This window comes from Urocitellus parryii, chromosome 10 (genome assembly GCF_045843805.1).
Source record: "Urocitellus parryii isolate mUroPar1 chromosome 10, mUroPar1.hap1, whole genome shotgun sequence".
Taxonomy (NCBI): domain Eukaryota; kingdom Metazoa; phylum Chordata; class Mammalia; order Rodentia; family Sciuridae; genus Urocitellus; species Urocitellus parryii.
The window spans coordinates 144,055,612-144,082,312 of NC_135540.1; the positions used below are offsets into that span (position 1 = coordinate 144,055,612).

At 49.6% G+C, this 26,701-nt stretch overlaps 2 protein-coding genes across 2 annotated transcripts in view; both read left to right on the forward strand.

The window, feature by feature from the left end:
• Window positions 1-385: 385 nt before the first annotated feature.
• Window positions 386-19,140, forward strand: LOC113175225 (transmembrane emp24 domain-containing protein 11-like). Its single transcript, XM_026379484.2, has 5 exons — window positions 386-509; window positions 7,157-7,257; window positions 17,355-17,480; window positions 18,070-18,216; window positions 18,991-19,140. The coding sequence occupies exons 1-5, from the start codon at window positions 386-388 to the stop codon at window positions 19,138-19,140; spliced, it is 648 nt and encodes a 215-aa protein (XP_026235269.1).
• A 3,468-nt stretch (window positions 19,141-22,608) lies between these two features.
• The window catches only part of Rnf212 (ring finger protein 212), a 36,292-nt gene continuing 32,199 nt past the window's right edge, over window positions 22,609-26,701 (forward strand). Inside the window, exon 1 of the mRNA XM_077803461.1 lies at window positions 22,609-22,717. Within this exon, the coding sequence (XP_077659587.1) occupies window positions 22,609-22,717 (109 nt within the window). The remainder of the gene's footprint in view (window positions 22,718-26,701) is intronic.

Consider the following 26,701-nt stretch of genomic DNA (forward strand, 5'->3'; position numbering starts at 1 on the left):
GTGGAAACACCAGAAAATGACTATTTCAGGTGGTTGCCAAGGCCTGCTCCTGGCTCTCTGCCACGGGGTGCCGGACGCCTAGACTCGCCTTCTCCCAGCGCTTCTCCCTGGCCCTGGCACTGCCTCTCAGCCCAAAGAACACTTCCCAACCTTTGAAGAGCAGGGGACTGAAGCTGATGGCACAGAGCTTGGAGAGGCCTGAAGTCCCAGGCGCCTTTTTATCTTGTCCCTGGGACTTGCTGGAGTCACGGCTGAGCACAGACACATGTGTCCCTTCTCACAGCAATCAATCTTACTTACAAGGTCACCCAAGGCAATGCACGCTGGCAAGAGGCAGTCAGGTACCTCTGATCCAGGCACAGAACGCTCTGCTACAGAGAGGGCCATGCAGGTGCTGGCGGTTCTGCTGTGTCTCAGTCTCCCACCCTCGGCTGCTTTCTATCTCCACGCAGGGGAACGAGAGCAGAAATGCCTCATAGAAGACGTTCCAGGAGACACGTGGGTATCAGGTAGGTGGCTGACTCCTGGGCAGTGAGTGTCATGCTGAATGGCTCCCTCCTCACCGTCTGCCAAGTGAGGCAAAGCTGATGTGGATAGACGAAGGAGGGAACTGTATGATTTTTAAAGCAGGAGACTGGACCTGACATCAAGCTTAATCTGCTCTTCTGGTGGTCAGGTTTACTTGAGCCAAGAAAATCTGCTGCCGTTTAACATGCTAATTGTGGCTGAGCAGTCCAAAGAGGTCTTTAGACTGGTCCAGTAAAGCAGGACACACACCAGGAGTCCATGTGCCTTCTGGAGACCATGGGCAGGAGCATCCCATGCAGACCCAGGACTGCCTGCCAGGCAGACTGTCCTTAGATTCTGTCACCACAGTGAGTCTGCACATTCCCTGTGCTGCAAGCACATCCTCACCCAGGTGAGCTTGGCCCACCTTCTGAGAAAGAAAGAAGTGCTGACTAGTCTCAGAATTGTATGGGAAAATCCAGCATGCTAGCTAACATTCAAGTCAGAATCAATCTCCAACTCTGATTTCAATGCAAAAGGTGGGGGGAAAAAGGTGAAATCTAAATCTAGAGGCATCCTAAGTCGTGTTTTGTATTTCATGATTTTGTGCCCCCTCACCCCCACCGGGGGAGCTGAGCTCTGCCTTCAGCCTGTCTCCACCGCTGGGCCTCAGGGTTCCTTCCCCAGAGTGGCCCAGCCTGCAAACATCCAACATAGCCAGGACACAGGCAGCGCCTGGGACCACAGGCGGCCAGCAGACAGGCCAGGCGCCGGCAGTGCTGGGGTCTTCCTGTTGTCAGGGTGGGCACCGGGAGCAGCACTGTTTCCTGCCACGGGCCACGGCCAGCATGCTCCTCGGCCTCTCTGTGATGGCAGGTGATGGCGGCGCCTGCTCCTTCCAGCTGTGGGGATGTGTGAGATCTGCAGGCCTTTCTAGCCCACCCCCACACAGAGGGCGCCAGGCTCTGCCGGTGTGTGCCCAGAGGAAGCACTGCCCGGGGGAGTCCTGGGCCCTTGGTCTCCTTGGGGATGGCTCATGGATTTTCTGCCTTCCTTTCAAGGGGCCAAGAAGGAATAAGAGGGACAGAGTAGCTCCTGCCCACCTGCTGCCCTACAGACACTGGCTGGACAGACCTGGCCAGCAACATTTCGTGGCAGTGGGCTGTAGTCACAGAACCTGGAGGTGCCTGATGTGGGCTCCAGCAGCTGTGTGAGCAGGGGCCTCTGTGTGGCCTGACATGCACCCTGGCCGCAGCCTCAGCCCTCAACTGCAGTGAGAGCCTCAGGCCCTGCCCACCCCCTCTGCTGTCAACCCCTCCCCCTTGCCACTTGCCCTGGCTCCTCCCCAAATCCAGCGGCCCTCTCCTCCCTGCCTCTGCACCTCTGAGCCAGCGACCCCACTCTGAGGTCTCCTTACCTGTCACCTCTACATAGCTCTGCAGATTCAGGGCTCAGGGAGCAGGAGCACCAGGGCAGCTCTGGGCCCATGCCGAAAGTAGCCACTCAGAGGCCAGGAACAGAGCAGAGGACTCACCCCTTGCATGGACCTAGAGCAAAGGTCCAGCCCCAGCAGGATTGGGGGAACTGTGGTGGACACCGCAGGGGGCCACCACCTGGGAGCAAGATCAGGCCCAGAGTCAGGATGGAGCTGATGGCTGGGGAAGTGGCTGCCTGGAGGAGGTGACTCCATGCAAAGCTCCCTGGTGTTCTGCATGCAGTCAGCAGCTGTGAGGCCTCCAAGGACAGGAGGGCTGAGAGCAGGAGACAGCCCGGCAGGAGAAGCAGGGACCTCAGACGCCAGCATGCTGAAACCAAGGAGCGACGGGTGGCGATGGTGGCGTGGAGGACTCTACAGGAGGAGGCTGGACACCAGTGGGTGGTGGCGTGGAGGACTCTACAGGAGGAGGCTGGACACCAGTGGATGCACTTCCACTGCAGGGCACTGGGAGGCCTGTGGCTCGCACCCCGCACACCCGGCCCTCACCTGCTCCCTTCAGCACCCCTGCAGCCAAGACTCAGTGTCCACTTGCTCACGAGTGCAGTGCCAAGTGCCACCAGGTGAGAGGTACCGAGAACGCACCTTTATCCACTCACGAGATCACTGTTAAAAACAAACCTAAAATCTTCATGGAGTCTAGGCCAGGAAGCCCCATGCCCACTGTCCTGACCTCCGTCCAGCTCAGGGCCATCTGGAAGTCCAAAAGGGGCCACTTTTGAACACCTTCAGGCCAAGATCTGCCTGAAGGTGCTTCTCATTAGGACTGACCATAGGCGGCGAGGAAGGTGTCCACCTTCCCTGATGGAGGTGACTCAATGCCACAGAGGAATAAAGAACAGCTGGAGAGAGAGCTCTGGCACCCACCGGCACCACCGGCACCGTCCCATGCTGGTGACTGGGGGTGTCCCACCTGAGCTGGAGGCGGCTAAGTCTGGCCTCCAGTGCCACAGGTGCTCCGTAAAGGGAGTCCCCTACCCACACTGCCTCCAACCTCTCTGGCTTGGCCTCCAGTTATTCGCCCCGCACCTCTGGAGAATCGGGGTGGCATCTCTGAGTGGGAGATGAGGAGGGGCTCGGGTGCCTGGGAGCTGCCGGCCACGGCACTGCCACCAACACCAGGGCGAACCCCAGCACCGTGAACCTGCAGGAAGCCCCAAGCAGGTGTTTTGTGTCTGTGACCTCACTTCCCTCAGTCCTGCATGACGGTTCCTCAATAGTGAGTTCTGGGCCATCTGGAGTGGGGAGGGCAGAGCACCTTCCATGTGAGCCTGAGGCGCAGGCCAGGCAGGCTCTGCTGCTGAGAGGGAGAGCCTCATGGTCCACCCAGTTGGCTCCTGGCTGCACCTTCTGGAAGGGCCCTACATGGCGAGCCCTTCAAGTACATCTTCCCCGAGACCAGGGACAGCAGGAGAGGGCTCTGCTCAGACGAGTTCCGCCTTCAAACTCCCACGGGGAAACAGGCCCTCCTGGAGGCCACACAGCCAAGGGTTCAAGGGCCAGGCATCCACCACAGAAACGCTCCAGACAAGGGGAGAAGTCCAGAGGTGCTTTCAGCTGCAGGCTCATCCTGGGCCCCAGAGCTCAGGAGCACAGGACAGTGGCAGATTAGAAGTTCCCCTCCTGGGTCCACACCCTGGAGAACGGAACCAGGCCTCCCTCCCACACCCCACGGCGTTTATGGCGGCACTTGTCATTCACAACAGCCAGGTCTACCCACAGACCCCGATGGACAGCTCAGCGGCTCCCTGGGGGAGGAGAAGTCCACGACTTTCTAGGAATGGATGGCACATGGAGGCTGTCCCGCCTTCCTGGGTGGAGAAAACAGGCCAACGGTGAACAGACCCGTTGCCTGGAGGATCTGCAAGACAGGAAGCCCGTCAGGCGACAATGACCTCGCCACCAGGCGAGTGCAAAGTGGGCCCGTGGGCATGCTGCTGAACTCCACCAGGTGCCCAGGCCCCCGCCTGCCACGCAGCACACAAGACGCACACCCCTGGTGCCCAGAGACACACATTCCTGGAGCAGTCCTGCTCGGGGGCCAGCGGACAGCCCCGGCCTGGCAGACACCCCTCCCGGTCCCCGCAGGAGCCCAACAGTGGCATGGGCATGCAGCACAGGGCAGGACCACAACTGTCTTGGACATCAGTCCTGCTGGCCTCTGGGGCCCTCTGGGCTGCTGCTGGTGTTCTGACAGCAGCCGTCAGTGGGCACTGGTGTGAGCTCCCCAGGGAGGGCCTGTGCACAGCACCCTGCTGATGGAGTCCCACCAGGCCCTCCAGGACCCTGGAGTGTTCCAGAGACCAGTGTGTTCACAGCACTCTTGACACGACTGCTGTCCACGCCCAGGTGCCCGCCATCAGCAGAGCCATGTGACCGGCCCAGGTGCTCCCAGGGCTGAGGGCCCCAGGCCACTACAGTGTGCAGCACCGAGAGCCACTGGACAGGACTGTGGGTGTGCCCGGGCCTCCTCCCGGCCTGTGGGCCTCCTCCCGGCGGCCTCCTCCCGGCGGCCTCCTCCTGGCTTGGAATCTCACTCTACATGCCCCTTGCCCTCCTCACAGGCCCTGGCACTTCCAAGATAGGAGCAGGCAGTGTGGTCAGTGAGGAGAAGGGCCAGGTCTTGGGGGATGTGGCACATGGCCTGTGTGGGCTTCCTCCTAAGAGCAGGGTCGTCAGTGCATGTGGAGCCTCCTCTGTCCCTCGCACTGTCCGCTGTTGTGGCTGCAGGTCTGGATGACCGCGAGGGCCAGCCGTGCTCTCAGCTCTGCTGGCTTCTCTCCTCTGAGACCACCCCAGGAGCTGGAGCGTGACCTCCACGCCTGGCTCCCTCCGGAGGGGCAGATGGCTTGTGAGTGGGGGTCCAGGTCGGCCAGACCATGTGGCCTCCAGCCACACACCTCGGGGCTCCTGTTCCACGGTCCCCACCTGTCCTCAGAAGGCCACCTGCTCTCTGCCATGCTCTGCGCTCGGCGCTGGGTCGTGTTCTCTGAATAGACCTCAATTTAAGGTTACAGAAGAAAATTTAAGACATGGTAAACTGATCTGAAAAAACTAGGTTGGAAAATCAAGGCACAGATAGCGTACATGTTCCAATCTCTCTCTCTTCTCCTCCTTTTCTTCTTCTTTTTTTTTTTTCCCCCTGGGGATTGAACCCAGGGGCACTCAACCACTGAGCCACATCCCCAGTCTTTTAAAAAATATTTACAGACAGGGTCTTGCTAAGTTGCTTAGGACCTTTCTACAATGAGGAGGCTGGCTTTGGACTCACGATCCTCCTGCCTCAGCCTCCCCAGCTGTGCTGGGCCCCAAACTCATTTTGATAACACATACCAGGTACTTACAGGAAAAAGGCGAGACGGCTGACACCAATACTAGGAACTCCTGGAGGGACTTGCACTTTCCGAAATTCCTACGATGAGTGTGTTGTCCCTATAATACACTCCAATGACCCACAGCTCCAGTCTCAAGGACGCAGTCTGGAGGAACGGGATGACCATCGGTGACCTCAGGCACCAGGAGAGGGCGTGAGGCCCTCGCCCCACAGTGCTGGCCTTCACCAGGAGCCAGGAGGAAGGCTCTGGCAGTGAGTGCCGCAGAGGCCCTGTGACCGGCCCAAGTGTGACTCTGGCTTGGTGGCACGTGGGGTGGCTGTGGGCAGTCCTTTTGCTCCTCGCCTGCCGTGGTCAGCTGATAGAGAGGTGCACTGCTCAGGCCCATGGTGGCTCAGGGAGCTGCCAATCAAGGCCTGACTGAGAGCTTTTGGTGTGCTCAGGTCCACACTAGGGAGAACACAACCCTGACTTGCTGCTCTCACACCCAGAGGGAGGTGTACCCTGATGTTACCACTGTTGGTGTGGGCTTGGGGTCCTGGGGACTGCACCCAGGGCCGCTCCACCACTGAGTGCACCCCAGCCCTTTCTATCTTTAATTTTGAGACAGTCTCCCTAAGTTTCTGAGGCTGGCCTCAGTTTGTGGTCTTCCTGCCTCAGCCTCTGGAGTAGCTAGGAATATAGGTCGTGTACCACTGTGGCCTGGCTGATATAACGTATCATCCTTGCTTTATCAGCGGGAAAACGGAGGCACCCGCAGCCCAGTGCAGTGCCCACGATGGCCCGCCTAACGTCGTATCCCTGTTCCTAGCCAGTGGGCCCTCCAGCTCCCTGGCCACTGGTGAGAAGCTCCCCGGGGCTCTGTGCTGGGCTGGCGGGTGTCCCCCTCAGGACTGCTTCCCCCACAGGGAGTGACCCTGTCCAGCTGACTGGCCCAGGAGCAGTGCTTCTCTCCCGCCACCTGCTGGCCTCCCTGGCCATGACACCTCCCTCTAAGCCGCCCTCCTGCCTGAAGGGCACCTTGGGGCCGCCTGTGCCTGAGGCTGGAGGATCCCACAGAAGCAGGCGGGGTCACCCTGGCCTGTTCTGGGAACTCAGGCAGCATGCCAGGAACGCTGTGTTGCAGTGGCGGAGGGATGAGTGGGACCCATTCATTCAAGTCCCTGGTTGAACCTGAATTGTGGGGCCCTTTCACTTATTCCACAAACATTTATTGAGCCCCCACCATGGAGCCAAACACTTCCCTAGGCTCACTGCCAGACCCCAGAGGGCCGCAGGGAGGAATGGAATGCCTGAGGCTCTCTAGCCCCTCGCCGTGCAGAGCACCGGAGCATGCATGCTCAAAGAACAGGTCTGCAGGGCCCGTGAGGGGACCCCGGGACTCGTGTGTGCTTGGGCAGGAGTCCTGGGGACAGGCCTGGGGCAGAGCTGTGGGGGAGCATAAAGGCGGGAGGGCCACCGGGGATGCAGAACAGCAAGGCTCACCGGTAGGTGGGACCCTTCCCAGGCTTTCGGCTGGCAGCCTCAGCACCCTGGGGTTTGAGCAGGGCACAGCCTGTCCCACCCTCCAGTGTGGGAGACCAAGGCTGGGTGGTGCAGCAGCTCAGCAGGCACCCAGTCACCACAGCTGGACCAGCACCCCAGCCCTGCTGCCTGCCCAGAGTTGTCCTGCGGGGTCACACAGGCCCCCAGGGCGGAGGCTGCCCCAGGCAAGGGTCCTCATGACACAGACAAACAGAGAAAGACGATTGGCCTAACCTAGAGGTCATCACCTATTGATGCTTTCCGCACACACAGTCACTGCCTCCTGCTTATGACACAGGGACTTTCAAGATCCAGCAGTGGGACACAGGCAAACTTGACTTCCGAGAACCAGGCCCTGGTCTGGGGATGTTCGTGACTGTCACAACATACAATGATGAGGTGAGCATGCATCTGTGCTGAGATACTAACTGCTTGTGCAGGAACCACCTGCCCCTCGTGCCCATAGTGTTACAACTTCTGCTTATGCATAACTGAGCACCTGAGCACCATCAGCCAGCGTTTACAACTTTTTTTGTTTTTGCACCAGGGTTTGAACTCAGAGGTGCTTTACCACTGAGCCATGTCCCCAGCCCCCCCCCCCCTTTTTTTCTTCGGAGACAGGGTCTTGCTAAGTTGCTTATGGCCTTACTAAATTGCAGTTCTCCTGCTTCAGCCTCCTGAGTTGCTGGGGTTACAGGTGTGCACTACCACACTCACCTGCAGCTTTTTATTTAGGACAGTACCTCACCCTCAAAGACCTGTGGTCTAGATGAGGAACAGAAGCACTCTTCCCACAGAAAGTTTCAAGAGAAGTCACGTGGGGGCTTCTGTAGACACAGAGGCTTACAGATTTTGCCTGGGTTGGGCCCCATCTTTGGCAGAGCCATGGCTTCCCCAAAAACCAAAGGTCAGAAAAACCACTGCCTCTCTCCTTCCTCAGATTCTGGCAGAGGCTTTCTCAAGTAATTCAGAAGCCCCAGGTCATACAGAACCTTGTCGCCATGGGGCACCAGTGAAGGAGCAGAAAACTCAGCATGGTCAAAGGGACAGAGCACAGATCCAGGAGAGCAGACAGTTTCCAGCACACACTGTCATCTCTGAGGGCAAACTGGTCAGGTTATTTGACTGGTTCGTCCTCAGTTTCCTTGATTGTACAGTGGGTGTAACAGTGACATCCAGATCCCACTGTACCACAGGTGCTCTGGCATCCTGAGCCCAGGGCCACAAAAACGGAGGTCCTAGAAATCAGCTCATGGGCAGCAGGTGCTGGTAGGTGATCCCTGGAGAGTGGCACGGGCCTCTCAGTGACAAGGACAGGGTTCTATGTAGGCAGGAGAAATTAAAACCTGTCTGTTGTCTTCGGAAGACACTTAAGTCCTTAGAACACACACTCGCCCACTGGGTCAGTTACACACTGCATGGCCAGCCCCATGAGAGGCAGAGGCAGGAGTGTCACCTGAGTCCACGGGTCAAGGCCAGCTAGAAAAGGCAGCGTCTATTGTCTCTTAAGAAAACATAAATACACCATTGCCTGAGAACGTTCCCTTTTAGAAGTGAGACATGTTTTCATCCATTCTGTGGATGTCCAGCAAACACATGACTTGTGAAGCATGCCCAAGCCTCTCTTGGCCTAGGAGAAGGGCAGAATCCCTCCCATGGGCCTTATTCTCAGGAAGGGCTTTTCCATGTAAAGATGGGGTGACAAGAACTGGCTCTGGTGGTATCAGTTTGGATAGACCACTCCCTGTGTACCCTGCTTCTCTTGGTCAGTGTCAGAGCTCGGGACTGTCCGCATTGCCAGTCTTGATGAGCTACCCATTCCTGCGCCAGTGAGGGACAACCCGAAGGAATGAAGTGGCTGGTGGAGTGGGCAGAGCGGGTGGTGACCGTGGTGTACCACATGGACCTCTCTACCCCATCCCACTTTCCACTTCCAATATTCTGTTGGGCAGAGGCAACGTGGCTGGAAGGTTCAATGACTTACAGACTGTCATCAAGTTGAAGCACTGAGATTCAAACTCAAGTGTGCATTTTCCCCAGCTCACCATGGGAATAGCATTCAAAGCTGTTTGGTGAATTTCATGTTCAGTGAAATAAGACAACGAAGGCTTTGGAATACAAAAGTAAATCTCAGGAATGTGTTAACAGGTAGTGAGTAGTCATAAACATTTCCTCAGAGAAGAGAAAGGTTTTGCTATTCATACAAAAATAGGAAGTAATAATAAGCCTCACCCTTGACCGAAGACTTATCGACAAACTTTCCCTTTCAGTGGTCCTCTTGAAAGGAATCAGGTACGTGACAATGTTCTTCATTTTCTCTAGATCAAAACTGAAAGACATTTACAAAGCATCTTTTAAAAAAATATATTTAATTTTTAGGTGTAGTTGGATTCAATACCTTTATTTTATTTATTTATTTCTATGTGGTGCTGAGGATCGAACCCAGGGCCTCATACGTGCTAGGCGAGTGCTCTACCACTGAGCTACAACCCCAGCCCTACAAAGCATCTTGACTGCATTTTTCTATCTGTGTAATATGTTTTTAAGACTTTGCGATTGTAGAGCAGTTTTAGGGTCACAGCAAAACTGAGCAGAGCACAGCGAGTTCCCTGCTCTGACTCAGGCATGACCTCCCCAACTACCAGCAACCTCCTGGCCCCTGAGGATTTTTGCCACAACCCGTGCACCCAGGGCCCGAGGTTCACAGCATGCTTCTCTTGGTAATGCACATTTCGCAGGTCTGGACAAACTTGGTGTCGCAGGGCAATTTCTCCACCTCGAACATCCTCTGTACTCCAGTAGAACCTCCCTTTCATCAGCCCTTGACACCCTGGTCTTCCTGTCCCTGAGTGTCATGCCTCGGGAACCACAGCTTTCCTTTCAGCATGCTCCACTTGATAATGTGCCTTTAAGGTTCCTGGCCTGGTTGTGCTGGGGAACACTGCGTGTCCCTTGCGCCAGCTTACACATCCCCCCGTGCAAGGACAGTGTGGTTGCTTCTAAGGTGGGGCAATCATGCCCAGAGCTGCTATGGATACCCACCTGCAAGTCTCTGTGTGGACCCACCTAGGTTTCCAGACCACTTGGCAAATAAATGCCAAGGACATTCCTATAGACCACACGTACACTTAGCTCTCCAGGACAATGCCACACTGTCCCTGAAGTCTGTGCGACATTCGGCCCCCCTCCACAGTGAACAGGTGCTCCTGCGGCTCCACACCCTTGCCAGCACTCGCTACAGTCAGTGTTTTGGATCTGGGTCATTCTAATAGGTGTGTGGGGACATCTCACTGCAGTGCCCTCCACATGCTTTGAGTCTCATATGCCTATGTGCTACCTGCATTCTTCTTGGCCAGGTGTCTTTTCAGATATTTGCCCAATTAAAAGCTGGGCTGCCTTCCCCTTGTTGACTTTTAGGAGCTCTTTGTGTAGTTTGAGCAGTCATCCCTTGTTAGATCTGTCTTCCAGGGACTCTCTCCCAGTCTGTGGTTCGTCATCTCATTTTCTTCTTCACAACGTCATTTTCTTTTTTTCTTTTCTTTCTCTCTCTCTCTCTCTCTCTCTCTCTCTCTCTCTCTCTCTCTCTCTCTCTCTCTCTCTCTCTTTTTCTTTCTTTCTTTCGTACTGGGGATTAAACCCAGGGGTGCTTAACTACTGAGCTATATCCCTAGCCCTTTTAAAAATTTTTTGAGACAGGGTCTCACTAAGTTGCTGATGCTGGCCTTGAATTTGTGGTCCTCCTGCCTCAGCCGCCTGAGTTGCTGGGATCACAGGTGTGTGCCACTGCAACTGGCTTAAAATGTCTTTTACAAGGCATAAACTTTGAGCTTCCCAGGTCTGCCTTATCAATGCTCCTTTTCTTGGATGAAGCCTTTGGTGTTCAACTAAACAATCATTACTGGACCCAAGTCATCTGTATCTCCTCATCATCTTGGAGGAGCTGTACAGTTCTACACTTTGCCTCCAGGTCTCTGGTCCACGTGGAGACGATCCTCACAGAGGTGTAAGGTCCACACCGAGGCCTTTGCACACACATGTCCAGTGGTTCCAGCCCCTCTTTTGTGAGACTGTCTTCTCTCCACTGCATTGCTTTCTTCCCTTGCCTAAGGTCAGGTTACACATCGATGTGGCTGTATGTCTGGACTTGGTTCGGTCCTGGGCCCACCTGTCTGTCCACCTGCCATCAGTACCATGCTGCTGTAATGACGGAGTCAGGTAGGGTCAGTCCCAACCTCGTCCTTCTCCCCCTCCCTTTCTTCCTTAATTCCTCGGCCTCCTGGAGACTTTTACCTTTGCACGTAAACATGAGAATCAGTTTGTCCAGCCACAACACAACTTGCTAGGTTTTATTGGGATTGGGTTGAATCTGTAGATGATATTGGAGAGAACTGACATCTTGACAATACTGAGTCTTCCTACCAGTGAATGTGGACTCGTCTCTATTTACTTGGTTCTCATCACTCATCACAGCTTTGTAGGTTTTCTCACATTGTTCTTGTACACAGTTTGTTAGATTTATAAATATTTCATTTTGGGGAGGGTGCTAATGTAGACAGTATTTTTCACATTAATTTGCTCATTATTCATATAGAGAAAAGTGATTCAGTTTAATATATTAATCTTATATCTGCCAACCTTCCTATAATCACTTATTCCTTTGTCAATTCTTTTTTTTTCTTTTTGGTACTGGGTATTAAACCCAGGGGTGCTTAGAATATTTTTCTCCCCCCCCCCTTTTTTTTTGAATTGTGATTGAACCTAGGATGCTCTCCCACTGAGCCACATCTCCAACCCTTTTTGTTTTTATTCTGTTCTGGGGTCTTGTTAAGTTGCTGAGGCTGGCCTTGAACTTGCCATCCTCCTACCTCAGCCTCCCAACTTACTGGGAATCCTTTTGCATTTTGTATGTCATCATATCCTCTGTGAGTCAGAAGTTTTATTTCTTCCTTGCCAGTCTGTTTTCCTATTGTTTCCTTTTCTTGTCACATTAATTAGACCTCCTAGTAGTATGCTAAATAAAATGGTGAGAGATGACATCCTGTCTTCCTCCTGACTTTAGTGGAAAGACTCTGGATTCTCACCATTAAGTACACTAGCTGTGGGTTTTCTGTACAATCTTCTTTAAATTGAATCAGTTCCATTCAGTTCTTGATTTAATGAGTCTTTATCGTGAATGAGCAGCATCTCTTGTCAAAAGGCTTTTCAGATGGTGCACACATGGTTCTTCTTCAACCTACTGATGGGATGGTTGTAGCACTTGGATGTTCAGCCAGCCTTGCGGGTGTGCAACCAGCCCCACTTGTTCACATGTACTCATTTTGCATGGTGTTAGATCTGCTCTGCTCCTGTGCTGGGAAGGATTTTTGCACGTATGTTCAGGAGAGAGAAGCATCCATAGATTTTTCTTATAATGTTGTCTGGTTTTGTATTAGGGTAATGTTACCTTCATAAAATGAAGTAAGACTTAGGCACAGTGGTGCGTACCTGAAGTTCCAACCCTGGGGAGGCTAAGGTGTTAAAAAAAAATCAGGAGGTATTTTTTCTGCTTCTATTCTTTAGAAAGAGATTTTAGTTAATTGTCATAATTTATTTCTTAAGTGTTTGGTAGAATTCACCAGTGAACCCATATGAGTCTGATGCTTTCTGTTTAAAAAGATTATTCATCCTTTTTTAAAAAAAAAATTTAGTTGTAGATGGACACAATACCTTTATTTTATTTATTTATTTTTATATGGTGCTGAGGATCGAACCCAGTGCCTCATATGTGCAAGGCAAGTGCTCTACCACTGAGCTATAGCCACAGACCATGTTATTCATCCTTGATTCAATCCCTAGATACAGGGTTATTCAGATCATCTATTTCTTCTTGCATGCGTTTTGGAAGATTGCCAAGAAGTCGGTCCATTTCATCTATGTTAGTCAACTTTCACACTGTGACAAAATAGTGAGAAAACCAACAAAGGAGGAGACATTGATTTTGGCTCATGGTCTCAGTCCATGGTTGCTGGCCCCTCCTGCAATGTCTGGGCCTGTGGTGAAGTAGAATGTCACCTCTGGGATCATGTGGCAGAACACAGCTGCTCATGCATGGTAGCTGGGAAGCAGAGAACGAAGCAAGGAAAGGGCAGGAACGAGACCCACCCAGGAACGAGATCTACCCGCCAGGACACCCAGTGTCACCTCTGGGATCATGTGGCAGAACACAGCTGCTCATGCATGGTAGCTGGGAAGCAGAGACCGAAGCAAGGAAAGGGCAGGAACGAGACCCACCCAGGAACGAGATCTACCCGCCAGGACACCCAGTGAGCTTCCCCAGGTAGGCCCACCTCCTATCCTTTCAAAATGGACCGTCCAATGGTCCCTTCAGTTATGAACCATGATGGACTCATCTACTGGTGAGGTCATGTTGACTTAAACACTCAGACCTTTTGCCCACCCAGGGATGCCATTTGCCGGGTTGGTCACGACTAAAACCCTCAGGGTCACTCCAGGGGACCTGGGCTAATTGGGCTGTGCGAAATAACCATACAAGAGAGAGAAATACCTTTTTCTTTGGGGGTGCTGTGACGGCTCCTCTGATCTTAAGGGTCCGCAGAAAGAGAGAGAGAGAGAAGAGAGCCCACACGTGCTGACCACTTTTATTGAGAAGCCATTCAAATGAGGTAAGGGGTCAGGTTTCAGGGGCTGAGTCTAGCTTCCTGATGTCCACTGTCAGCAGGTTGACTGACACCTAGGTAGGCCACACCCAAGGGCACAGTAAGAGAAGGGGACACACAAAGGGTGTTTCCATGGAACATTCTATCCCAAACAGGGCAAGGGGTAATATTACAAAGGAACCAGTGAGCATAGCTCCACCCATGGGGCTGTAGGAAGGTGCGCCCAGGCACAAAGAAGACAGTCACTCGAACCCTAAAGATTGAGGCTATCGTCTGGGTTCCCTAGGCACCAGATCGCAGAGTGACCGACAACGATGCCACACCAATCAGAAGGGGAGACAGACATGGTCACGTGTTAGTCTGGCCTCCCACAAGGTCAGAGCCTCCAAGACCTCACCTCTGAGCACTGCTGCATCGAGACCCCAGCCCAAACCACAGGAGCCTTTGGGAACTTTCAGACTCAAGCCATATCAGTATCAAACCAGCAGGCACAGAGTCACCCACAGCACTCCTGCAGCATCTCACGGTGTCCCTGGGGTCTGTGGAAATGCCCCTGCTTCACCTCTGATGTCAGTAACCTGTGTCCTCCTTTTTCCCCGTAGTTAAATTGTCAAGAGGCTTACCAGTTTTACATCTTTTCAAAGAAACAGCTTTTTAGTTTTTTTGATGTTTCATTTCCTGTTCATAATCTAGTTTTCTTCTCTTACATTGCATTTAATTTGCTTTTCTTTTCCTTGCATTGCTGGCTTTAGACCTTTTTTCCTGATATATGCATTCAGTGTTTTAAATCTCCCTCTGATCACAGCTTTCACTGTATCCCACGAACTTTGTTAAGCTGTATTTTAATTTTTTGAGACACATGTACATATCCCCTGAGATTTGCTCTTTGACCCATGTGTTGATGGAAGCATACTAACTTCCAAGACTTCAGGGATCTCCAGCTACCATTCTGCTATTGATTGCTAGTTTAATTAGATTGTGGTCTGAAAGTGCACATTTATGATTTCTATTCTTTAACACTTGTTTAGTGTACCTATGGCCCAGAAGGTTTATATTCCATGAGAGTTTGACCAAAAAACAAACAAACAAAAAAAACCCCTGTATTCTGCTTTTGTTGGCTGCACTAGTGCACAGATGTCAATTACATCCAGTCAACTGATGATGCCAATGAGATCCACTATGTCCTTATTGATTTTCTCCATGATAGATCCATTTCTGATAAAAGCGTTGACGTCTGCAATTAAAACAGTGAATTAATGTATTTCTTGCAGCTCTATCGGTTTTCTTCGTGTTCTGAAGCTTTGTTCTTCAGTGCATGCACATTGAGGATCACACATCTTCTTGGAGAACTGGGCCCCTTATCACAACTGGGCCCTGATAATTTCCTTTGCTTCAGAAGTTAAATGTCTGAACTAATATAGTTACTCTAGCTTTCTCTTTCTTCAAGGTTAGCAGGGCATATCTTTCTCTGTACCATTACTTTTAATCTTTATGTCTTTATTAAGTGTTTTTCTTGTAGACAGGTAATTGGGTTATGTTTTTTGACCCATTCTGACAATCTGTCATTCTAACTGGTGCGTTCAGACCATTGACATTTTTTTTAATATTTATTTATTTATTTTTTTAGTTTTCGGCGGACACAACATCTTTGTTTGTATGTGGTGCTGAGGCTCGAACCTGGGCCGCACGCATGCCAGGCGAGCGCGCTACCGCTTGAGCCACATCCCCAGCCCTCAGACCACTGACATTTGAAGTGATCACTGACGTAGTTTGATCACAATCTCTAAGATTTGCTCTGTTTCTATTCATCACCCTTGTTCTTTGTTCCAATTTTCTACTTTTTTCTTTTTATGGTTTTAATTGTGCATTTTCAATGACTCCTTTCTTTCTTCTTAACATATCAATTGTACTTTTAAACAACTTTTTAAAGGTAGTTGCCCTAGAGCTTGCAATACCCATTTACAACAAACCCAAGTCCACTTCAGAGAGCACACTGTTCCACTTTATAGGTGTGCAAGTGCCTTCTGATACAGTGTTTCTGATTCTTCTCTTGTTTTTCATGAACTCTCACCACGGGAAGCCCTGCTGCTGTCATACTGAACAGGCTGTTACCTGTCAGTTAAAAATGAGAGAAGGACGGTCCGGCTACCTTGGCGTGCTCTACTCTCATGCCCTTTATGAACTGGAGCTTCTGGCTACATCATCTTCCTTCTTTCTCAGGATCTTATTCTAACATGTCTGGAAAGGCAGTTCAACTGGTAGCAATCTTCCTCAGTTTGTTTTTCTAACAAAGTTTTTATTTTTAATTCTTAAAGGGTGCTTCTGCAAGACACAGGAGCCTGGGCTGGGGGTCTGTCTTTCTCTCCTAGTACAGTATTTCATCACTTCATCTCTTCCTGCTCAGTTCCTGAGAAGTTAGATGTGATTCGAGCCTTTCCCCCTTGTTAGGCAAGGTTTGCCTCTGCTCATTTCAAGGTTTTCTTTAGCTCTGACCTTCTGTGTGACATGTGTGTGTGACATGCGGAGGTATAGACTGTGTGGGGGTATTGTTTGTTTTGTTTGGGTATTTATCCTGTAGGTGTTCTCTGAGCTTCCTGGTCTGACACTAACTTGGGGAAAACTCTCAGCCATTATTGCTTCAAGTATTCCTTCTGCTTTCTCTTCCTCCTCCTGGTTTCCCCATCATGCCCAAGTCTGCTTTCTGCCATGCCCTGGTTCCTGGGTTTCCCTCCCTTCCTCCCGCTTGGCATTTCAGTTTTGCAAGTTTCCATTCACAGAGCCTCGAGCTCAGAAACTCCTTCCTTGGCTGCGCCCAGTCTACTAAGGAACCTACTGTCAAAGGCATTCTTCATTGCTTCTACAGTATTTTAAAATTTCTATAACGTCTTTCTTAGAATTTCCATTTCTTTGCTTATATCACCCATTTTTTCTGGCATGTTGTTTACTTTTCCCATTAGAGCCTTTAGCATATTAATCAGAGTTGCTTTTTAACTCCTGACCTGATAATTCCAACATCTCTACCATGTTTGTATCTGGTTCTGATGCTTGCTCTGTCTCTTCAAACTGTGTTTCCTGCTGTTCAGCGTGCCCTGTGACTTTCTATGGAAATCCTGAAATATTTATTTCACTATAAAATATTCTAAGTAGAAACTAAATTTTCCTAGCAGATGTTAGCACCGTTTAGTTTGGTGAGTATTCTCCGGCATTCTTTTCTATGCATATGGGAACATATGCGTGCAGGTATACTTTTATTAAAAAATACTTTTTATCCTCTATAGCTGTGTGAGGGACACCTCTGGTGGAGCTCAGGGTTTAGTACCTTTTCACCGACACACAGTGCTCCTTTAGGGGATTTCCTAAATTTACCTAATCAATTCCCTACTGAAAGGTATCCGTTATTTCAAGAATACAATTTTGTTATTACAAACATCACAGTGAATATCCTTTTACATGTAACTTTGTTTTTTACGTATTTTACTAGAATAAGTTTATATAGGCAGCATTTATGATTCTATGATTTAAACTTTTAAATTTGTAATACATATCACCTAACTACTCTCTACAACTGTTGTTCTGTTTACATCCCAACAGCATTTGGAGAGTGCTTATGTCTCCATACCACCTGAGTAGTTTTAAACCCTTATCAATCTGATAATACACAAGGAGTGCCTTATTCTAGTTTGGATTTTTTATTACTTGCAAGGCTGAATATTTTTCATGTTTATTAGCTATTGGGTCTCTTCTCTGGGAACTGCATTATTTTGAACATTTATGTAGGGAGATTTGTTTTTTAAAATGTAGAGAATGATAATCTTAAACTATGGAAATCCTTAACCCTAGGTATTACTATCAAAATTATTTGGTCCAGAAGGAACATTCTATTTTACTTCATATTCACCTGGTGAACACATCATTTGCTTAGAATCTAATTCGACAAGGTTCGTGTCCGTTGGAGAGAGAAGGCTGGTGAGTGTGCACCTCTGGAGGCCTTGCTGACACCTTAGAGAAACCCGTGGAGGTCCCTCTGGTCTCTAGGAAGGCTTTCAAAAGGGAGCCCTGAAGCCGACTGAGGGGGGAAGGGAGAGCTGAGGGAAGGTGAACAGAACTGTGGTCCCTCAGACTTGACAGCAGGGGAAGGCTGAGGGGGAGTTAGTAATGGATTCCAATAAATGAAACTTGTGCAGGAGGATGGTGGGTGGCTCTTCTCTAAATGTGTGGAGGACAGATGAAGAGAATTTGTACTTTAGTATAAAAAATTCTGTTATACATAAAGAAAAGTTTCCTGAGAGCAGCCATCAGAACTTCTCAGCACCTCATAGTAAATCTGATTTGCAGGAAGCTATAAATACACCCTCAGGTCATTAGGCTGGCACTTACTGCATCATTGTTAAAAAAGGCAACTGAGTAGAACAGGGACAAAAGGGAGACCAGGCACTAAGCGGCACCCCACTCCCCCACTCATCAAGAAGGGAAGGGAGGTGGAAGGAGGGAGCGAGGACGCAGGAAGCCCTGAGCTGTCTTCAATGCCGGTTCCTCCTCTTCACTGTTTAAGCAGCGCATCCACTTGGATATTCGAGTTGGAGAACATGACCTTGATGCTGCAATTGCTCAGGCAAAGGACAAAGTTAATGAAGTTACCTTCAAGCTTGAACATCTAATGGAACAAATTGAGCAAATACTCAAAGAACAGAACTATCAAAGGGTCAGTCTGCCTTCTCAGCTTATTTGATCTCTTCCTGCCGGGAATGCATTTCTCAACACAAAGCCCCTGGACCAGGGAAAGAAGGAACTGCCAGTTGTTTCCTGGTGTCCTGAGTAGAACCACGTGGGCAGGCAGTGCAGAGAGAGGTGTTGGCTGGACTCTGCTGGGAAAGGCACTGCTCTCTTCCTATCCCTGTACCAGCAAAGCACCCGCAGCAGAAGGTGGGAACTTACAGAGGGAATGAATGATGCTCCCAACACACTCCATATGTCTGTAGGGCCAAGTGGGCCCACTTTCTAGATCAGTCTGTCATTCGACCCTGCTTCCTGAGTCACTGGGTTCAGAGGGCTCAAATCTGCTCTACCACTCACCAGCTTGTGTCCTCACTAAGCTTGGGTGTCATGATCTGGAAAATAAGGACTAGAGTGAACTTAAGTAAGGCAAGCATGTGGCACAAAGGAAGAACTCCAACAGGGGAATCACCCCAATTGGGTATGCAGTGTTTGCTCTGCTTGATGGTAGCAAATAAAATGTATGAAGTCGTAGATAAAATTCCTGTATTTCACACCAAAATGCAGTGTTTTCTAAGGTTGATTTTTACTCTTTTATACTCAGTTAAACAACAGATTCAAGCTTAGGAAATCACAGTACACCTTAGCATAATATATTAACTGGGTAATATCAAATATCTTGAACACATACAGCAACTTTTCCCTCCAAATCACACATTAAGTTTTTTAAGAAACTAAATCCATCCATCTCTCTTCTGCATAGGACCGTGAAGAAATTTTTCGAATGACCAGTGAAGATACAAACAGCAATGTTTTATGGTGGGCTTTTGCACAAACGTTGATCTTCATCTCAGTTGGAGTTTTCCAAATGAAGTATCTTAAAGACTTTTTTATAGCTAAGAAGCTTGTTTAAAACATTACAGGTAGAGGCAAATAATCTGCACAATGTTTGAATGAATAAACCAAATACATGCATAAATGTGTATAACTTTTTTTTTTTATGGTGCTGGGGTTTGAATGGGGATTGGACCCAGGGCTTTGTGCATGTGAGGCAAACACTCTACCCACTGAGATAATGTGTATTACTTATGATTTCAAAGATACCAGTGGTTGAAATTAATGTTATAGATTGCAACATTGATAAAATATTACCTTAACAATGTAGCTTCTGAATTTCATAAAGTAAGCACATTATCTTATTTTTTTAAACTTGGTTTAAATCAGCACTGTCTAGTAGGATTACAATGTGAGCTACATATGTGACTTTAAGTTTTCTGGTCACCACAATAAAAAGGGTGTTTAAGAAAAGTAACATCAACTCTAGTGACATATATTTAACCCAATATATAAAAAATATTACCATTTTAAAACGTACTCAACATAGTTACTAATGAGATATTTTATCTTCTTTCAACCATACAACCAGGTTATAGGCTGCACTCTTAGTATCACTGATTTGGACCAGCCACCTTCCAAGCACTTAGTGGTCACTTGAGGATAACAGCTACAGCACGACTGAGAGCAAATACACCCTGTCCCCAGGCCACATCCAAGAAATAGTCACCCTTCCCTTCCATTCTGCTAGTTCCTAACTCCCTGAGAGGCACCTTCCCCACACAAACAAGGCAATTTTCCTGAGCCATGTTTTCTCACTAGGTCTCCACCAGTTCTTACAAACAGCACAAAGCCAAGGCAGGTCCAGCATTAGTCAAGGAATGGACCTCTTATTTTAAAAGTAATGTTTGGGGGCTGGGCCTGCAGCTCAGTGCTGGCTTAGCATGTCTGAGACTGAGAATGGGATATGGGTTCAATTCTCAGCACTGCATACATAGTTAAAAAAAAAAAGTCTATCAACAACTCAAAAAAATTTTTAAAAAATTACTTTTGTGGGGCAGGGGTTGTGGCTCAGGGGTAGAGGGCTAACCTAGCACATGCAAGGCCCTGGGTTCTATCCTCAGCACCACATAAAATAAATATATAAAATAAAGATATTGTGGGACTTGGGTTGTAGTTCAGTGGTAGATCACTTGCCTTGCATGCATGAGGCACTGGGTTCAAATCTCAGCACCACATAAAAATAAATAAGCAAATATATTGTGTCCATCTACAACTAAAAAATAAAAAAAAAGATATTTTGTCCAAATACAACTAAAAATATTTAAAATAAATAACTTTTTTGTGTTTTTAACTTTTAATTTTGAAATAATTAATAATCTCATTAGAAATTGCAAATACAGTTGAGTTCCTTCCCCCAACTACTATTTTAAAAGGGAAACAATCTTCTCAAGCCCCTTCATATGCATATGCTGGAGGCAAGCTGAGTTTCTGCCCCATCCCAAACTGCTTCTGTCCCATAGCCCAGACAGTGGGCCTGTCACTCCCAGATCCTGGTTCACTCAGTCCTCCTAAGACCAGACCTCCTGGTCCCCTGGCCTGACTCACTTTCCTTCCTCTTTGTCCTGGTAATCTCCAGGTCTCCCACCATTTCAAGGCTAGGACCCTGTAGCTCCCTCAGTCTCTGTGGTCCCCTAATCTCCTGCCCCTTCCCATTAGGATGGGTGTGGGAACAGGTACATGGAGAACTGCAAACATGGCATACCTTAAGGGCATCTGAGTGGCAGGCCATTCCCCTTGAGCTAGGAACGTGAGACCCAGGCTGGTTACCCCATAGGGATAGCCCTGCGAGTGAGGCCATGTGTTGCAGTCCCTGCACTTGCTCCATGGCCCACTCCTTGATTGGTTGCTGCAAAGACAGTTAGCAAAAATTGCACTGGTGGCTGCTTGTAATCTGCTTAGCTACTGCCTGAGTATATACACAGGTGCAATAAAATCAGATCTGCTTCCTGCTTGGTCTCCGGAGGTCTTGAATAGACACTCCGCAGCCACACTCTCCTCTACCCTGTTCCCATGGACCTCCTCACTGGGCGAGAGAGCCTCTATCCAGATGGGTATAGCTAATTCTGGCCCCTGATCAGCCTGGTATCCACCCCTCATGCACCACCCTCAATGGGATACAGAGCCCCCCCCCAACTTGGCCATCCACTCTTCCTCATCCACTCTCTCACTGTGGGTATGGAGGGCTGGCCCACTGTGCCACCGCCATGACCATCCACCCCAGGTCCCAGTGGGCATGGAGCTCACGAGTGCTCTGCCTTCTGGCCAGTCTCTGTGGTTGTCACCTTGTCCACTTGTTCCCAGTGGGCATGGAGACAAGGCTATACCACCCTCTGCCCCATCTTCTGGCCATCCACCTATGGCTATCCTCCAGTCATGGTGGCCATGGAGACAGGCCCCTTGATGCTTACCCAGCAATGGGACAGGCTGATGGCCAAAAACCGAGCACCCAGGCCCCGTTGGCGCACACTGGTGGCCACCCCAGGAGGACGCAGGGCTGCAGGGGGCACGCTCCACCGCAGGGGCTCATTCTGAAACCGAGGGGTTTCCAGGAAAGCGAGACGCACATGTCCCCTCCCAGCCTAAGCCACCTGTCCTTGGCTGCCCGGAAGAGCCCCAGCACCCACCGAGGGAAGAAACCCGACCGCGGATGGGCGCGGGCCGCGCAGGCGCTGGGTAGTAGACCCAGGACTTGGGCCTGCGGCCCTCTCCGAGCCTGCGCGGCGGGCAGGGAGCCCCAGCTTTGGGACAGGGGGCCCTGTACTAGCAGATCAATAAAACGCTTTCTTTCCTCCTCGAAACCCTTGCTCCTGGGCCAGGGCTCAGTGGCAGAGCACTCGCCGGCACGAGCGAGGCCCGATTAGAGCCTCAGCGCTGCACAAAATAAACAAGTAAAGCCATGCTGTCCATCTACAACTACAAAACAATAACCAAGAAACAAAGCAAAAACTTTCCTCCTCATTGGCTTGGCAAAGGAGGCGAGGATCGAAACAGTGAAGAGGGCCGCAGCGTGGGTTTTGGCGGGACGCGCTTGGTGCGCAGGCGCAAGGGCGTGTGTGTGCGCAGGCGCAGAGCTACCTGCCTCCCCACCCACACAGTAGGTACACCCTAGCGTGGCTTTGGGGTTTTGGCGGGACGCGCTTGGTGCGCAGGCGCAAGGGCGTGTGTGTGCGCAGGCGCAGAGCTACCTGCCTCCCCACCCACACTGTAGGTACACCCTAGCGTGGCTTTGGGGTTTTGGCGGGACGCGCTTGGTGCGCAGGCACAAGGGCGTGTGTGTGCGCAGGTGCAGAGCTACCTGCCTCCCCACCCACACTGTAGGTACACCCTAGCGTGGCTTTGGGGTTTTGGCGGGACGCGCTTGGTGCGCAGGCGCAAGGGCGTGTGTGCGCAGGCGCAGAGCTGCCTGCCGGCCTGGAAGCATATCCCAGCCTTGAGGACCTCGTGCTGTTCTGGGCCTCGCCACCAGCTGTGCAGTTGCAACAGCATGGCCAGCTGGGTGTTCTGTAATTACTGCTTCCAGTCGCCTAGAAGGACATCGTCCTTCAGCCTGACCAGCTGTGGGCACGTGTACTGTGACGCCTGCCTCGGCAAAGGTCTCGGTGGGGCCGGGCGTGCCTGAGGGGCAGGGCGGGGGAGTGTGGGGCCGGGGTCCGCAGGAGCAGAAGTCCCTGAGGGACTGGATGGAGTGAGGAGTATGGGGTGGAGGTTCCAAGGGCAGAGCCTGGAGTATGGGAACTACAAAGCCCCCGCGGAAGGAGGAAACCCCACAGCGGACGGGAACTCCTGGTTTGGAGCAGGCTAGATGGTCACACAACCAGGGACGAGCTAAATTCTTTCTGAGAATGTTTTTTTGATGAGGTAGAGTTTATACAAGGAAAAAGAGCAATTGTGAAAATTCACAAAGCAGCACAACCTGAGAAATGGGGTCATGGTCAAGGATATAGTCCAGCACCAATCCTGGAAGGTCCTTGGGCACTGCTGCCCTGACTCCCTCCGTGGATGACCGTAGGATGGAATACCACCAGTGGGATCATACAGCGTGCATGCTTTCCTTGCAAGATTCCTCTCAGTTTGCGTGTTGTGGTTCATCTGCTGTCCTTGCTGTATGGTACACCACACCTTACTCATCGGATGGACTGATGGGCATGTAGGTTGCCTCCAGATTTGTCTAGCAGATGGTACTACTGTGAACACTCTTGCTTGTGTCTGATTTCTGTTGGGTGTAGGTAGGACCAGGAGTAGAGTTGCTGAATTTCAGGTATGTATTTAAATCCAAAGTTTCTGTGGCAGCTTGGGGAAAAGTATTTTGGAGTGAGAAAATTTTCAGGAAAAACTGTACAATGGAACATGTGAGAGTGATTGAGGATAGGATGGGACTGTGAGATGGAGAGAAGTGATGGGTTTGGAAGAGATTAAGTGGATTTTCAGCAGACTTGAGTTAAGCAAGGCAAGGAACTAAGCAGGGGCTTCCCTGCTGAACTCTGGAGAAGGGACCAGCTGGGTGGAATGAGGCTCACAACTTCATATGTGAACACTATCCTGTGAGTGCTGTCTTGGGAGGAGATGGAGGCAATTGTATATGTGGATCTGGAATTAGACCGCTTGGAGCATATTCTGGGAACTGTGTTGGTTAGCTTTCCTTTGTTGCGATCCTGAGTAAAACAAAAAGAGGAGATTTCAGTCTATGGTCACCTGATTCTTTTGTTTCTGAGTCTGTGGTAAGACAACATCATGGTGAAGAGCACATGGTACAGAAAAGAAGCTCACTCTTGGTTTTAGGAAACAGACTGGAGACAAGATATACCCTTCAAGGGCATGCTCCCAGTTACCTACTTCCTCCACCTAAGGCCCAAGTCCTAAAGTTTTCACCACCTCCCAAACCTTCAACACATGAGCCTTTGGGGAATATTCCAGGTCCAACTCTAACATTTTGCTTCTAGCCCCCAAAGGCTCATGTCCTCCTCACAATACAAAATGAATTCAGTCCATCTCCAAGAATTCCCATAGTCAACAGTTCCATCATTACTCCAAAATCGAGTCCAGAGTCTCCTCTGAGACTCTTAGCTATAAGCCCTGTGAAAATCAAAAGCATTATTCCAACAAGCAATGACACAGGATAATCATTCCCATTCCAAAAGAAAGGAATAGGAGAATGCCAAGGAAGGATCAGAACAAAACAAGACCAAAACATAACAGGGCAAACATTAAATCCAGTAGCTCCATGTCCAGCATATGTCCGTGTGGTAATGGGATGTGGGCCCCAAAGGTGTTGGGCAGCCCTGCCCCTGTGGCCTTGCTAGCTGCATCCATCCTAAGTGGCCATTCTTTTGCACTGGCTCTGCTCCTTGTCTGTGACTTTGCTCTGGAGATGGTCTATTTCTGGAATCTCTGGGATCTCCATAGCATCTTTAGCTTTATTCTTAAAGCTCCACATACTACCTTTTCTGAGACTGCCTTCAGGCATTGTAAGCCTGCCTCACTGCCTAAAACCTGAGTAGAAACTTTTGCAACCCCACAACTCCTACATTCTGCATGCCTGCAAAACCAGCAACTCGTGAACAATGGCAGGGTCTGTTTGAACAGCAGCTGGGCCCCCTCAGACTGTGGCTGCAGCGGCCTTTGAGTGCTTGAATGGTTGAACACAGTGAAACAAATCCTAGGGAAACAACTTCCTACCTGGCCCACGGGAGCAGGGCATTCAGGCACTCACCAAAAAAAAAAAAAAGTCTTTCAAACAAGTTTTATTCTTCTCATACCTTTCCACTCAGCTTTTTGCTTCCAATTCTTACTATAAATTTGACTAAAAGAAGCCAGCAATGCCCATTCCACAGCCTGAATGCTGCCTTGAAATTTCTTCCACCAGATTAATTAGTCCATCACCTTTAAACTCAGCTTCACACACAATCTCATGCCATGAACAAAATGTAGACAAGTTCTTTGCCAGAATGCATGGGTGGCCTCTAGTTCAGTTCCAGTAGAATCCTCATTTCCAGCCCAAACTTCATGAGCATAGTCTTTACTATCTATTCCTATCAGCATTCTGGTCTTCTGAGATCCTACTAGTTGCCCATTAAGTTGTGGTTATGGCGTTCTAAGTTTTTTCTAGCCTGCATTTTCAGACTTTTCTGAATCTCCTCACAAACCACCTCCAAAGACTTCTGTACAGTCACAGCAACAACCCTACTTCTTGGTACCAGTTTTCTGTGTTAGCTTTCCATTGCTGTGACAATATGCCAGACATACTTGAAAGGATAAAATGTTAATTTTGACTAATGGTTTTAGAGGTTTCAGTTCATGATCATCTGTCTCCCATTGTATCTGGGCCTATGGTAAAGCAGAACATCATGTCAGGGAGCACTTGGAAGCAAAAGGTGGCCCACCTCATGGCAGATGGGAAGCTGGGGGCTGGGGAAATGATATACCCTTCACAAACACACCCTCAGCTGCCTGCTTCCTCCAAAGGTTGTGGGGGGGCATAGAAAGTAGAGGTGTCAATGAACTGGACTTCCCAGTGAAGACAAATATCAGTGTTTGGATGTATCTGATGAACTTGTGGCATCCATCATTGATGATCTAAGGTGACATTAAAATGACAAAGACACTTGCCTTTGTGGTGTTGGGAGGTACAGAGACAGGGCTCAGTGTCAACTCTTAAGGCCACAGTACCCTGTTAGCAGTTGCTTGGTAGAGGTCCTAGGACATAGGGAAATTCCCAGGGACTTCTGGCTCTCAGAGCCTGAGGCTAAAGCAGGTTCCAGTTGGCTGAGATCATAGACACAGTGCTGGGGACACAACAAGTTCAGGGACACACAATAAAAGGTGAAAAGAGGTGGGAGTTCTGGGCAGAGCCATGCCGTGGCTATCCACTGCTCATAAGCCCTCTTTAAGCTCTTGGTGTACCTCCTCCCAGACTTTTTCCTATAGATGCAAAATTTTAAATAAAAAGTGATACATGTGTGTATGCCATTTAGTAATTTGCTTTCATTAATTACTAGGGCATCTTTCCCTTTAAAATAAGTTTGTATCATCATTTTTAAGGTTTTAAAAGATCTTTAGTCACTGTGCCCTGAGTTATTTGATTCTCTACTAGAAATTTAGATTTCCTGAAATGTTGTTGCTACACACTACTTGCTCAGCTTCTTGGTTTTTTCCTTTGAAATATATACATCCTAGTGGAATTTCCAGCCTTGGTATGTACACATTAAGGTAGACCAGCTGCCCTCCAGAGAAGGTGTATCCATTTAGATCCCCAGTAATGACATATGGGTGCCTGTCACATGTCATGACATGTCATGCTGGCTTTCGCAGTTCATTAGTGGCTTGGATTTTCTTTCTATGCACCTACTGGCTATTTGTACTTTTGCTGATTTCTCATCAGGGTCCTCTTCTTGGACTGGTTCTTTTTAGTTGCCTCAGAAGCCCTGTGTATCAGATATCAACCACTTTGTCTGAGCTGTGAATGATTTCCACTGTTGAGCCTCAGCCCTCCTCCCACTACAGAACACTTGGGTTTTTATGAGACAGCTCTGTAATCTTAATTGAGCAGCTTCCGGTTTGGGGGTTGCACAAGAGGAATT

Coding starts and splice junctions, on each gene's coding strand:
- LOC113175225 (XM_026379484.2), top strand. CDS start 386: ATGCAGGTGCTGGCGGTTCTGCTGTGTCTCAGTCTCCCACCCTCGGCT. Junction 17,481..18,069: donor CCGTTGGAGAGAGAAGGCTG/GTGAGTGTGCAC, acceptor CTGTTTAAGCAG/CGCATCCACTTGGATATTCG. Junction 18,217..18,990: donor AAGAACAGAACTATCAAAGG/GTCAGTCTGCCT, acceptor TCTTCTGCATAG/GACCGTGAAGAAATTTTTCG.